The sequence below is a fragment of the Apus apus genome, chromosome 4 (assembly GCF_020740795.1).
Source record: "Apus apus isolate bApuApu2 chromosome 4, bApuApu2.pri.cur, whole genome shotgun sequence".
NCBI lineage: Eukaryota > Metazoa > Chordata > Aves > Apodiformes > Apodidae > Apus > Apus apus.
The window spans coordinates 14,310,215-14,324,080 of record NC_067285.1 but is presented as its reverse complement, the minus strand read 5'-3'; the positions used below and the strand labels follow the sequence as shown (position 1 = coordinate 14,324,080).

The 13,866-nt window shown below is 59.0% G+C and overlaps 1 protein-coding gene across 4 annotated transcripts in view; it reads left to right on the top strand.

Annotated features, from left to right (window-relative positions):
* The window catches only part of KCNIP2 (potassium voltage-gated channel interacting protein 2), a 44,476-nt gene that overhangs the window by 15,459 nt on the left and 15,151 nt on the right, over window positions 1-13,866 (top strand). The window contains exon 1 of one of the 4 annotated variants that reach the window (XM_051619577.1): window positions 3,951-4,084. The exons of 2 other annotated variants lie outside the window; for them this stretch is intronic. In XM_051619577.1, the coding sequence (XP_051475537.1) occupies window positions 3,997-4,084 (88 nt within the window). In that variant the 5' untranslated portion in view covers window positions 3,951-3,996. Of the gene's footprint in view, window positions 1-3,950; window positions 4,085-8,016; window positions 8,209-13,866 lie in introns of those variants that run through there. One more of the 4 variants, XM_051619579.1, reaches the window with a different exon arrangement.

The window sequence follows — 13,866 nt, the reverse complement described above, 5'->3', positions numbered from 1 at the left end:
TGCTGCCACTGTCCCTTCAGCCTGCTCGGGAACTCCAGCGGAGTGTGGCTGCTGCCGTGTGTCCCTACACAGCTGCCTTCACGGCTCCCGCGAAACCTTGCCCAAGTGTGCACAGCCTTGCCCCGCTGGCCACGCTTCCCTGCGCGCTCCGACACGACCGCACCTTGTCCCCTCCTGTCCCCCCTGCGCCACCAGCCGCCACGGCCGTCTGAGTGAACCCTGTCCCCGGCTCACCTCCCCGCAGCCCCGCCGCTGCGGCTGAGCTGTGCAGGGGCTCCTCTTAGCGTCAGGCAGCGGCATCGGCACCGGGACGGCACAGCGCCTGGGTCACACCGGGCCGTGGCACCTCACCGGCCTTGCGTGGGCTGCTCTGGGCTCCCGTGCGTCCACGCTGGAGGTGTCTCTGCACAGCCCCAAAACCTGCAGGCAAGTAGCAGGGGTTGGGGTCGGGGAAGAGAGGAGCAATTTTGCTCTGCGGGTTCCCTGAATTTGCCATTTATACCCTACGGCAGGGAGCTGGGTCAGTCCCCAGGACAGGCTTGGCACTGAGAGGTGTGGAGCGGCTGCCAGAGCACCTGGGAGGAGCTGAGCTGGAGACAGAGCTTGGAGCCATGGTCTTCCTCCTTCCCAGTCCTGTGGCTCTAGGAGTGCTGTGTCCCTTTTTGGGCACCCTGGAGAGACAGAGTGGCTCCAAGTATCTGTTAGGGAGAAGATGTCATTTGCCCTTTGAGGCACTGTGGGGCCTGAAGTTCCCCTGGGGCTGGGGCAGGGGCTCAGGAACCGCTGGCCTCCTGACGGGGGGAGCAGGTGTGGGAGAAGCACAGGTGGGACTGGAGGCTGGGGAGGTGCACCCGTGGTGGCTGTGACCCAGATGACAGATTGTCAGCAAGGAGGTACATGTAAGAGTGGGCTTAACAGCCCTCGTTTGTGGCTTGCTTTTGATTTCTGCTGGATTCCTCTTTGTCTTGCCATGGGAGAGGTGGGTTGGTGACTGTGTGGCTTTGCTGCCCTGCTGCAAGGCAAGACATGGTTGCTGGTGCCAGCCTGGGGAGCCTGTGCTCAGAGGAAGCCCTGGAATGGGAACAAGCCATTTACATCTCTTTGCAATCCACAGTCCTTGCAAAATATCTGCTGGGGTTGCTGGGTGCAGGGGGAGGTGACAGTACCCTGTCAGCACATGCGGTCCCCATGAGCTTCTGTTTTGGTAGCAGTGCACGAGGGCCTCTCTGAAGAGCCAAGCCAGCTTGGAAGAGTAATGCTGCTTTGGAAAGCACTGTCTGGTTCTGGATTGTTTGTAGCACCTGTGGATGCTGCCAGCTGAGCCTGGATGTTGTGTGGGTGACATCGGTGCTGGGCTTTCCTCCCCTGCCGTGTCCCTGCAGGTTGGTGTGGGGTGGTCTATGCATGCTGATGGAGGGTATGTGAGCTCCCTTGTCCCATATAGCCATCACGACCAGGATGCACAGGACAGCACTTACATCTCCCACCTGCTTGAGATGTGCTGGGATGGAGCAACCTTCCTGGCTGGGTGGGATCTGGCTCCCAAGGAGCTAGATGGTGGGTTTGAAATGGATCTGTAAACTTGGTTTTCTGTTAGGTCCTGCGGGCTCTGGCACCCTCCTGTGGCTGTTCTGCCATCTTTCCTATGTCCCTTTTGGGATGCTGGAGCTGCCTCGGGCTGAGCAGTACTGGCTGGTCCCTGCAGTGATGCCATGGAGCTGGGTCTCTCTCCCAGCCTGGGGGTGCTCTGTGTTTATAGGATTTGGCTTTGTGTCACACAGCCTACCGGGTCTGCTTGTTGCAAGAAATTGTTCCAGCATGTTTGTGTTGTGAGTCTGAGACAGGAGCAGGGCTCCTGGATACTGTAGATGAGAATGAGGGTCCTAAACCCCTGACCTGTCCATGGAAGGTGGCAGAAGGGGACTGGGCACCACTTTCAGCCCAAATTTCTGAACTTTCAACAGTGAGCAAGAGGTCTGCAGGGGGTATGCTTAGTTGGGTGTTGCATTCCCAGACTGATCCTGCAGTTGTGCCTCTGTGTCCCCTGCACAATATGCCTTGGCTGGCCTGGGCTGTCCCCTTCCTCCTGCCGATGTCCCTTGCTGCCCTTCCCTAGCCCTGGACTTTGTGGGTGTATTCTTGTAGGGTTGCAAACCCCTGCTCTGCTGTGTCATGCCTTGCTGTAGTGTCTCCCCAAACCTGGCTCAGCTCTGCAGTGACCAGTGCAGCATCCCCTGCTGTCTGTATACCCCTTGCCCCAGGGCACTGTCTGCCATGGTATGGGGGCTTTCTGTTGGAGGGCTGCTGCCTTGTGCAGGGGCATAGCCAGTATAACAGAGAGGAAGAGCTTGGTTTGGAGGGGATAGCCCTTCTTTTGGGGATCCAAGGGTGAGGTTACTCCATACCAGCCACTGGGGAGGGGTTCCTGCCCCTTGCCTTGGGGCTTCTTGTTTGAGGCATTAATAGGGACTGGATAGTCTGTTTGTTCCTGGCTGATCACGCCTGCTCCCTGTTTCCCATCCCCGAGGGAGCAGAAGCTATATTTTCCATCAAGTCTCTTTTTTTTTTTTCTTCCCTTCCTCCCCCATTAATAAGAGATGAAGCTTATGAGATAATAGCGCCTGGATGGATGCAGAGCTGACAGATCCTGCTGGTCTGGGGTGTGGATGTGATGTGGAGAGGGAACTGCAGCTGGGAAAATGGGACTTGGGGAAGGGATGTGGTTGCCAGTCTGCACACAGCATTTTTGCACTGGCTTTGCGAGCAGGGAAATCCCACCACTGCCACGCACCAGTCTCTCCTGGCTATGACATACTGTGCAAGCTAGGAAGTCGCTGCCAGGCTGAGCTTTGGGGTGAGCAGCTCTCAGCCTGAGCTGTCTGGGAGTCAGACTCAGCTTCCTCCCATCCTTGCACTGATCCTTGTCTCCTCCCCTCTGTGGAGCCAGTGGGAGTGGGTGGTTGGTGCCCGGGGATGCAGGATGGTGGAAGTGCTGGAGGGCTGATGCTCGGGGATGCAGGATGCTTGCAGTGCCAGAGGGCTGGTGCCTGGGGATGCAGGATGCTTGCAGTGCTGGAGCACTGTTGCCACAGGGATGCACGACACTTGCAGTGCTGGATGGTTGATGTCCAGGGATGCATGACGCTTGCAGCACCAGCTGGCCGGAGCAGACGATTGATGACCAGGGATGCAGGATGCTCACAGTACTTAATAGTGGGAGCAGAGGGCTGACCCTGAAGAATGCAGAATGCTCTCGGTGTCGGCTCCCCTCCGGAAGGGGCATCCTTTTCTGCTCTTGGAGAGAGGCGGCCCTGGGATGCAGCAGTGCCTCATTGGTCAGCGAGACCTGTGGAGTCTGTGGGTTGCCATACCAACCTGCCTTTGGTTCCCGGCCAGCCGGGGCGTGAAGTGCCGGGTCAAGCTGGTGGCAAGGGGCGGATCAGAAGCTGGGGGCAACCCTGGCTTTGCCAGCCAGGGAGGCATCCATCTGCTTCTCCCGGAGAGCTGGCTGGCGCTGCTGGGCTCCCCGGCCCCGAACATCCCTCCCCCCACCACCCTGCTGCTACTCGCTGCCTCTCCCTGCCTCTTCCTGCAACTTTGCTGCACGGAGGGGGCTGGCACGGCACTGGAGGGGGTTCACCCAGGCACCCCACTCCCTCACCGAGCTTGCGATCAGCTTTTGTGTTCCTAAGCCCTGGGAGGGGCATCGCCGCCAGCCCCCTGGCTCCTCTGGATCCGCAGCCAGCCTGCACGGGAGCATCCCGGCACAAAACTTCCTGGCAGGCTGCCTGCCGCCTGGGAGCGGGGCCTGGCGGCTGCCGCGCTGCCAAGCGCTGCCTGTGCCCTCTGCGCCGGGCTGGACCTACTGCCGATGCCCGCAGGCTCACTCCGGGCAGAGAAGGGTCTGTCCTCCCCCGGGCATCGCCTGCTGCTTGGAGGAGCTGGGGGGCTGTTTGCCGGCGGCTGGGTCCCTCCCCAGCGCTGTGAGCTGGAGCCATGAGCCACTGCCAGCAGCGCTGCAAGAGGCAGCTGGGCCGGGTGATCCGCTTCTTCTACCAGTTTCTCACCGGGACCCTCTCCCAAGGTAGGTGCTGCCCTGGGGGGCACAGGGGCTCTGTTCTGCAGGCGTGGGTGGTTGTGTGTGTCTGTCTGATGCACTCTGTGGGTTATTTGGGGAGGGGGGGAAAATGCTGTTTAGGTGCTGAGCAGTGCTGAGCCCCAGGTGGAGGGGTTGCACTGGGCTCTGTGTGGGGCAAAGTTGAAGATGCTCACAGGAGGCAACAAGAGCCCCTGCAGGTTCCCTTTTGACCTGGGATGAGTGGAATGTTTTATTTGGGGTCGAGACTGGTGGGAAGTGAAGTATGAGAAAACTGCTGTGCAAATAAATTGCTGCTGGCCCAACCCTTCCCTGCCATGCTAGGCATCCAATGCCTCTGGGGCTGGGGCTGCACCCTCCATCATCTGGCTGGAGAAGCCCTGGGTGCGCCTGTGGTCTGGGGCAGTGACACACCCTGGTGCCTGCATCCACCTGTGTGCCCCCTGTTTTGCTGTCACAGCTAAGGCAGGACCCACATTCCCCTGCCAGGCCCTGTGCAGCCCAGCCAGCTGGCCAGGAACCCCTCTCCTGGGTGTGAGCCCAGAGCCACCTCCTGACCACGATGGGTACATCTAGGGGAGGTTATCGTGTGCTTTATGCGTGCTGAGGCCCTGACTCCTGTCCCCATCTTCATGTCCCCATGCCTGGGGTAGGTTGTCCTCCCCATAGTCTTGCCCCACCAAGGACCCCAAGCTGCCACCTGGGGCCACGATGGTGCTGGGGAGGGACGTGTCATGCCAGGAGCATGGAGAAAGCCTAGTTGGGCCAGTGTGGCAGCATCACACCTTGGAGTGTGGCTGGGACTTGCCCTGCCTTTGCCAGGGCCCAACCTGCCCAGAAAAAGCCTCCCAGGCTCTGTCCTGTCCTTGCTGAGGGGAGCCTCTGGCTGTCCCCAGTCCATGCTTGTCCATGAAGCCAGAGGGTGTCCTCGCCCCTGGAGATTCTCTTAGTGCCATGCGGGAGGCTGGGACACAGAGTGGTATCTGCCTTGTGAGCCATGCCCTGCTGCTGTGCCACCTCCCTGCCCGCTGGGACCCGAGCTCTGTAACGGAGGGTTGCCTGGCTCCAGGAAACCCTCCCCACGGATGTTTCCTATCACTTCCCAGCCCTGTGGGCCCTTCAGGTCTCCATGCCAGCCCACAACATGGTGACAGGGACAGGGGTGCCAGGGTAAATGTGGGCCTGGTGGAGCAGCATGCCGGGCTCCAGAGGCTGGGTGTGCCTGCAGGCGGTGCTGCATCTGTCCCCACTAGTTGGCTCCACGGGGCACTGGCCAACTAGCCTGGAGTGGAGTGGGCAGAGGATGAGTCAGCTGAGTCCCACCCACCCTGGGTGCAAGGGGCAGAGCTGCAGGTGATGGAGTGGAGTCATGAAAGGGGACATTGGGGTCCTCCAGTCTCCACCACTTGCAATTATGTCCTATAGGTCCTTGTCCTGGTGTCTTGGGCTTTTCATATGGGTACTGTGGGGCTCAGTCAGTAGTGGGTGTCCCACCAGGACCAAGTCTCTGGCCTGGCCATGTGCAGTGGCCCCAAGGGCTTGGCCCCATCAGCCCTTCTGGAGTGTGCAGGGTGGCTGTGTTGCATGGAGCTAGGATGGACGCAGAGGACAGGGCTGGCAGTGCCATCTTCTGCTGCTCACTCATTTCCTCCTGAGCTGTGGGAGAAGACAAACTGTAGGGAAACCCAGAGCCAGGCAGGCCTGTGCCCTCCTTGGGCTTGGAGCTTGGGGCTGGAAGGGGGATGTGGAGCTTGCACAGCCTTGTACGCTCTGCAGGATCCCCTCCTTCCCAGCTGCTGCTCTGCTCCATGTGGCACATGGGTCACGGGGATGCTGTTCTCCCCTCCTCCCTCTCTCCTCCCCCATCAGCCCATTTTGGGGTGCAATGAGCCTCTCTGCCTTCCCTGCAGAGGTCCCACAGAGCTCACCAGAGCCAGGTGGGCCCTAGCATGGGGTGCCCTCCTGGCTGGGTGCCCTGGGGAGATAGCCAAGGACGGGTCACCAATGGGGGGAAAGAGAAATGACTCAATCAATTAACCAGATTAAAACTGTGACTTCACCTCCCAAAAATAGCACTTCGCCAATATTTTAATGTGCTTATTAATAATCTGCTCGCGCTCTGATTAGCAGCGAGGTAATAAGGGATCAGCTGTAACCTAAATTTAACTCTCCCTAATGGATGATGGCCCCAAGAACCAAAAAAACCAGGAGAGGCTCCTATCCATCAGCCTCACTCCCCAGCAGGTCAGCAGTGCCCAAATGACCTGGGCTGCTGCTGGCCACCTGTGCCCAGGGACTGTCACCTCCACTATGTCTCAGCTGGTCCCATGGCACATTTTGGGGGGTAGTCCTTCAGCACTCTGTGGCACCAGGCTACAAGCATCAAAGGGGTAGCCACAGGGGTGCCTCCCCTGCAGGGAAGACCCTGGCTATCGTCAGGGTCTGTGATCGCCTCCTGAAGAGACGAGTCTGGTCCCTTGGCAATGGGTGACTGCCCTGCTCTCTCCCTGTCTTCTCCTGTCCTGCAGCAGAGGACAGTCTCCTGTGCCCAATTTCTGACAGGATGGGGACAGAGAGTAGCCATCTGGCTGCCTGACAGCTCTGGATCTTACCCACTGTGTGCCTGTGGCATGCTGTGTGCACAGAGCTGCTTTCTGGGCAAGAAACCTACCAGACACTTCTATTTGTACACAGCTGGTGGCTGGTGGGGTGGTTAATTTTATCCAGGTAGCAGGGCTGCACTGCTGGCAGTGCTGGAGAGCCAGGGCTGGGGTGACTGGGCAGGGGGACGCTTCATGGCTGTTACTGTCACAGCCCAAAATGGGACAGGCAGCAAAGACTGGGCTGCCCATCCTGGCACAGCTGTGCCTGGGGCAGCATTATAGAGCTTGTCACCCTCCCCAGCGCTGAGCTGTGGGTGCTTGCTGGGGCCACTTTGCCACCTTGTCCTGTGTCTCCTGTGGATAGAGAAGCTGGTATTGGGGGAGAAAGAAGGGAAGGGTCCTAATGCCTGAGTTCTGCACCTCGAAGTGGATACAGCTGGGCTGATGCCATACTCCTCACCCCATGCCTGGGTAGCCATGTCCCCTGGCTGTAGCTGCAGGGCTGGGGATGGGACATCTTTAGGAAGTGTCAGTGTGAAACAATTTGGTCCAGCATCTCCCTCAGCTGTGTGTCCTGTGAGGTGGCCAGTGGGGTCAGGCATGGTCCAGGGATGCAGCTAATCCCTGGGGTTTGAGGTCAGCTGGTGAGCGTGCCCAAATTCACAGGGGCACTGCAAGAGTGCCCCGGTGCTGCAGAGCAGGAAGAAGGCTGGTTGGGTCTGGGTCCTAGCTGAGAAAAGGGGAGGCTGATCCCAGGCATCCCTGGGGAGGTGCTGTTCTGGGGTGCAGGGGATGAGATGCCAGTGCCTTTCTGCCAGAACCAGCCCTCTGGCCCAGCAGGCCTTTATTCAAGGCTCACTGTCTGGAGCAAGGATGGGCACAGTCATCCTAGCAGGCATCCTGGTCTTTGCCAGTCCTGGGCTGCAACATTGCTCACTGGGGAGCCCAGTGTCCAGGACTCCCAACTCCTCCTGGGAGGTGCCAGTAAGGGACTGAGCCTTGAGTGTCCTGAGGTCACCGGTGAGCTCAGAGCAGCCACCAGGCTGTGACTTGTTGGCCCTGTGGCCTGGAGACTCAGCCACATGTGTAGCGAGCCCTGTCTATGCTCTGCCCCCTGCTTCCTTTTCCTGGCTGATGGTGCCACTCTCCCCCCGGGCCAGGAGGGTTATTTTTAACTGTTTGCCATGTGCTGCCTGAGCACAATTAAGGTAATTGGTTTGGGAGCCTGGCTCTCACACGCTGCTCCCAATTACCTGCCTGCCTGCCCGTGCGGCCCCCCGCCTCCCTGCCCGTGGTGGTGGCTCCTCTGTCGGGGGGACTGCTGGGACAGGGCTGCCCCAGATACCAACGGGGCTGGGCCAGGGGCGCAAACGGGCACAGGGGATGGAGCCATGGAGAGGACATCCTTACACAACGACAGCCTGCTCTATGCCTCCCTGATTGCCATTCTCCTCCTCATCTCCTATTGGTTCACTACCCGCTGCTTCAAAATCATCAGTGGCATCGAAGGTACGGGGTTGGGTTCATGGGGACACAGGCTGATGCTGACCCATCCTGTCTCATTCCACAAGGCAAGCGGTGAGGCAAGCTGGGTTCTTGGTATGGGAGAGTGGGATTGGGGAGCCCCCTCTCTGCCTCTCTGGGCCTTCTCTCTCTTCTCCTCAGTCATTTTATTTGTTCCTCCTGGTCCTGGTCCTGCTCTGCTGTGTGCGAGAGCAGCCGGCGGCAGTCACGGTGCTCCAGGGGCACTTGGCTTCGCCGTGCTGCTGGTGTTCGGGTAATACTGCTCCCCTCTGTGGGGTGGGGATTCAGACAGGCTCTTCTGTGGCTCTCGTTCTGGGAAGGGTGCCAGGTGCTGATGCTGGGACCTCAACCTGCATTTTGGGGCTCCTGGTCCCTTTGGGCATGACCTACATCTTTGCACCTCAGCCAGTGTGTTGGGGAGTTCTGAGATGTGGCTGGGGTCCTGGGTTTCCTGGTGAAGGGTCTCTCAAAGCCCCACTGCATTGGGATCTGTGTGTGCAAGGGGCTTTGCAGGGTGAGACCCCCAAGGCAAGGAGCAGGACAGGAGGCGTGGCACTTGTGCCACTTACCTGGGGACGTGCAGGGCCTCTCCTGTCTGGGGCGTGCATTTCTCCATCTATCTGTGTGACCCCTCCCTCAGCCAGGGCCTCATGGTTCCTCCCATGGCATGACCAAATGCTGGCTGGCTGCAGGGTTGAGGAGCCATCTCTGGGAGCTATGCCCTTTGACAGTGCGGGTGACAAAGCCCTGTCCCACTTCTGGTAGGGTGTGTATGTTTTGGATGGTCCTTTGAGCTTCCATTGCAGGTGGCTGTGGCTCTGGCTCCATGGGTAAAGCTCCCTATGTGAGATCACGGGGATTCTCCATCCTTGGGACAGCTCCAGATGGTGGAAGCACCCCTTGGGTGGTTCCTTGACACCCCCAGCCCATCTGGAGTTGCCCTTGGTGGGAGAGGATGTGCTCTGGGCAAGTTTGGGGGTGGTGGGAGCTGGGCTCTGGTGTAGTGTGTAGCACTGGGATATGGGACCAGCACCAAGTGTCTGTGCCAGTTCTGGTGGGATTCTGTGTTTTGCTGGTAGTGAACAGCGGAGGGCTTTTATTAATGGATCCAGTGTGGAAATGAGTAATCCTGACATGGCAGCCAGTTGGTGATCTATTGGTGCTCCACCAGGGAGGCTGGCAGGCATGGGATGGACATGAGGTTTAGGGGAGAGGAGGAGTTGTAACTGGGGCTTACTTAGCAAGAAAAATGGCTTTAAAAATGTGGTTGGAGTCAGTGGGAAACTTCCTCTGATAGTGCAACAGGCCTCTGCTGCCCTGTCCCCGAATGGACTGGCTCAGGGCGGGGCAAAGCCAGGAGCCAGCCAGCTGAAATCCAGGCTCAGTGCCTGAAAACTCTCCTCCTTCCAAGAAAAGGAAATGTCAGGTCTGAAAACTTCCACCCTGAAGGATGTTTCCCCAGGGAGGACTTTCATCTCTCTCCCCAAGCCGCCTCTGATGCATTGCTGGCATCTTCTGCTGGCGTTAGAGCCTTGGGAGTTCACACCAGGCGGGCAGGAGATGCTGAGCCTGAAGGCACGGAGCTGCTAGGTAGCCCGGCCCTGCTGTGACCTTAGACTTAACACCAGTCCTCTCTGTCCCCTGCCAGGGGACAAACCTGCAGCCTACTGTGCTGGGAATGGAGGCTGGAGGGGGTGGTTCTGAGCCTTGGGGGTTGGTGTGGGGCAGCTCTTCTGGAAGCTCATGTCAGCATTAGCCAGTACCTCTGCCTTCCTCTTCCCCCTGTGGGTGTCCCAGGGTGACATTTCTTCACCTGGTGACATATTTCTCCTCTGGCACAAACACAAGAGGGAGGAAAAGGGGCTTTCTGTCCTGGTCCCATCTGCAGAACCCTTTGTGGGGGGCAGGAAGGCGCAAGAGCTGGACACCAGGTCTGCCCCATTGCCTGGGCATGACCATCCCACCTCTGCCTGGGGCAGCCAGCCTTGCTGCTGTGGGGGACAAAGCAGGGTGGGGAGCAGTGGTGACATGGGGGAAGCCCTGCTCCCTGCCTGCCACACCGGTGATAAAGTTGGGTCTGCTTTTGTGTCATGCCCTGTGTGAGATGCATCTACCCAGGGATGGGCAGCACCTGCAGAGTCCCTGGGGAAAGCTGTGCATCCCAAGGGATGCTGAGCTCTGGTGATGGGGCAGGGACCAGCAGATGCCTGGCTCCCTGGTAGTCCCTTTGGCCTGTGACTGAGCAGCCAGGCAAGGGCTGGGATGCTGTTTAAAATAAATAAAAAAAAGAGCATAGGAGCTAAATATAGCCCCTTCGGCTGTGTGTGGATGTGTGCTTGAGGCACACGGACACCTGGGTTTGCCCTCTGCCTCCAGCTGCAGCATGACCTTGGCTGGGTCCTTTGGTCCTGTTTGGTCCCTTGCACTTGTGTCCCCTGCTCTCCTGCCTGTTGCTGCACTGCCTGTGGGTCTGGCAGTGTCTCCAGCATCCTACATTGCAGCCCCTGCTACTGGCCTGTTGCCCCAGTCCCAGTGAGACAGCTGGACCCAAGCCTGCTTGGAAGTGGGGTAGCTGGACATGTTGCCCCAGACCCTCCCCAGGAGAGGATTGTGGGGACTTTGAGGTGCTCAGCCGTGGTGGTCCCCATGGGGCAGGCACACACGTGGGGCACAGAGAACAAGTCTGAGTCATTTCCATCCTGGATGTTTAGCCAGTGCCCAGCATCCTGTCCCCTCCCCATGCCCCCCCACCCCCCCTGGGACAGAGTGCCTTTTAATATCTGCGGCCCGTTTCCCTAGCAACTGCATTAAGCAAATCGATGGAGGTGGTGTCATTGGGATGGGAGGGCATGCCTCCTTCCCTCCCCAGCCCCCCCATCCACACCACCCCCCACGCCTCCCTCCGCTTGGTTTCCCTCTGCTCTTACTCGCAGACACAGCCCTGCTCTGCCTGGGCTCTGAGCTGTTGGCTCCTGGAGCCACCTGCTACAGCCCCTTGCTTGCCCACAGCTGATGATGGGTGCCCCTGAGTAGAGGAGTGACAGCTGATCCCCCCTCAGGGACAGCAGCAGGAGTCCCTGGGGATGTGTGGTCCAGCAGCTGCGGTGCTGGGGTGAGGGGGCTCCAGGACAGCGGTAGGGAGGGAGTGGAGGTCTGGGGGGCCATGAAACACCCCCACCATGAACCTGGAAGGCCTTGAGATGATTGCGGTGCTGGTGGTCTTGGTCCTTTTCATCAAGGTGCTGGAGCAATTTGGTCTCTTCGAGCCTGTGTCCTTGGAAGGTAACGGGTGTGGGTGGTGCTGGCTCCTCTGGGAACATGGGGGCAGCCTGTGGGTCTCCAGAGCTGTCCCCAAGGAGGCTCTGAGTTTGCTGCATCCACAGGAGAGTCCTCGGTCATGGTGTCCATCTGCTTATAGGGGCGAGCAGGGGAGTCCTGATGTGAGGAGCAGTGTGTCCTGTGCAAGGTCCCAGTGGCTGGGCATGTGGGGAGGGGACAGGGAGGGCTGGCGGGGTGTCTGCTGCACGGTCGTGACTTTGTTGTGTGCTGGGATGCCATGGACTGGGACTGTGTGTGAGCATGTGAGTGGGCACCGGGGTGTTTTCCAACACCTCTACAGGAGCGAGGTGTCCCCAAGGTCTGTGGTCATCTCACCCTGAAAAGCACGAATGTGTGCTGTCAGACTCAGCACCAGCCTGCAGAGCAGCCATGCCTGGACAGGATGGGTCCCTGCTGCACTTCCTGCTCCTGGCTCTTCCCAGAGCCACCTCCATGGCCCTTGCAGGGTGGGAAGACACGGGGTGTGCAAGGTGCTAGAGTGGCATGTGTGGGTCACGCTCAGTGGAGCTGAGATCCTCTTGGGAGAATCTGTGTGTGGTGGGAGGGATGTCAGGACTGCTTGGATGGGTGCTCCGTGCACTCCCAGGGGTGATGGGGTTCACCCATCTGAAGGATGTCGCAGCCTGGCCAGCCCCAGGCACTGGGACAAGCACAGGGTGAGGAGGTGACAGGAGTTTGCCTGGTCCACTGGTGCCCTAAGATGTTCCGCTTTGATTTTGCAGCACTAGCTGTTGCACAGACTAGGTGTGGGGGTGAATTCTGACTCTTCTCCATGAATGATGCCAGGGCACTCCTTGGCAGCATCCCTGGGCTGCACCTGCAGGTCGGCTCTGCCTGTGGATGGGGAGGGAGGGGGCTGATAGGGAGATCTCTCCCTCTGACCCTGTGAACCTGTTTGCAGGACAAGAAAGGATGGTGGGTGGAAGCTTTTGTTGCTGCTTAACTGCTTGCTTTGTCCCTGTGCTCCAGCAACAGTGCTCCTAGGTGGATTGTGTTGGGAGAGAAACTGAGGCAGAGACTGAGCATCCTGCCTGTGAGCCCTGGTGAGAGCCACACTGTGCCCAGATTGGACCCCCCTTCCCCAGTTCCGATGGTGATTTGGTGGGTGACTCCCTCAGACCCCGCTTTCCCCTCTTCCCTGTGCTTTTGCTTCCCTGTGCAGCTGTATGAATCTTTGGACCAAAGCTGGTGGCATTGATTGTGGCTGCTCTGCAGCACACTGACTCCCAGCATGGTGGAGACGGGGGAGGCAGAGACCCCCCAGAGCCCAGTAGCAATCCTGCTAAGGGTTGCAGGACAAGGCAGGGGCCACTTCTTGGCTTGTGGTGACTGCTCCTCTCTGGGACCATGCTCCTCCATCCCTTGGGGCACACTCCTTGCCAATCTGCAAGTGACTTTACTCCAGTCTGGGACAGAGCGGGAGGTTAGAGATGTTGTGTCTTGTGTCCAGACTGGTTCCCATTACCCAGCACCCCTCTAGAGGCAACTGGGATGGATGGTGACATGGCTGTCTCCTATGGAGGAGAGGTCTTGCCAACAGTCCTCCCTTGTCCCCAGGAGGACATGGTGTCCCTGTGCAGTGTGCAGAGACGAAGCCTGTCCTGTCCCCCTCCACCTGCATCCTCACACTGGGGAGCTGTGGGTCGCTCCAGCCTGGCTGAAGCTTCACCCCAGCTGTGGTGGTGGAAGAGGGATCCAGGTGCTCCTAATTGACAACAATTTCTCCCATCACCAAAAGGTGCCTGGAGGAAGGGAAACATGTTGCTCAAGGGGCAGAAATAAGCTGAGGTTGAGCAGAGCCCTGAGTGCTGTACGGGGAGTCCTGTGGGTGAGTGACTGGGTGTTGAGATGGGGCTGAGATGCTGTTGCATGGGTCACCCCCCTTTGGCTCAGGAGGCAGCAGGTAGGAGACTTTGCTCTCTGGGGAAGGTCCCAGGCAGTGTCTGGGGTTGGGAAGTGCTGAGTCCCCTCGGAGGGTTGTTTACCAGCCATGCCTGGGCCAGCAGTGACAGCCCAGAGACCGCAGAGAGCCTGAAACCATACACTAATGGCTCAGTTCTGCTAATGGACACGGGTCCCACCACCCACTCCAGAGCCATCGATACTGCCTGCTGCACTTGCCTTGCCCTGTGCAATCCCTGCCTGTCCCCTGCCTGTGGCTGTCCCTCTGCCTAGGCCATGCTGGTGGTATCCTGGGAAAGGTCTGTGCCACCAGTTGTGGGCTGGGGATGGAGCATCTCCAGAGGACACTGGAAAAATGCCTTATCCCTGGGTAAGGGTTTGATGGGAGCATTTGAAATGAGA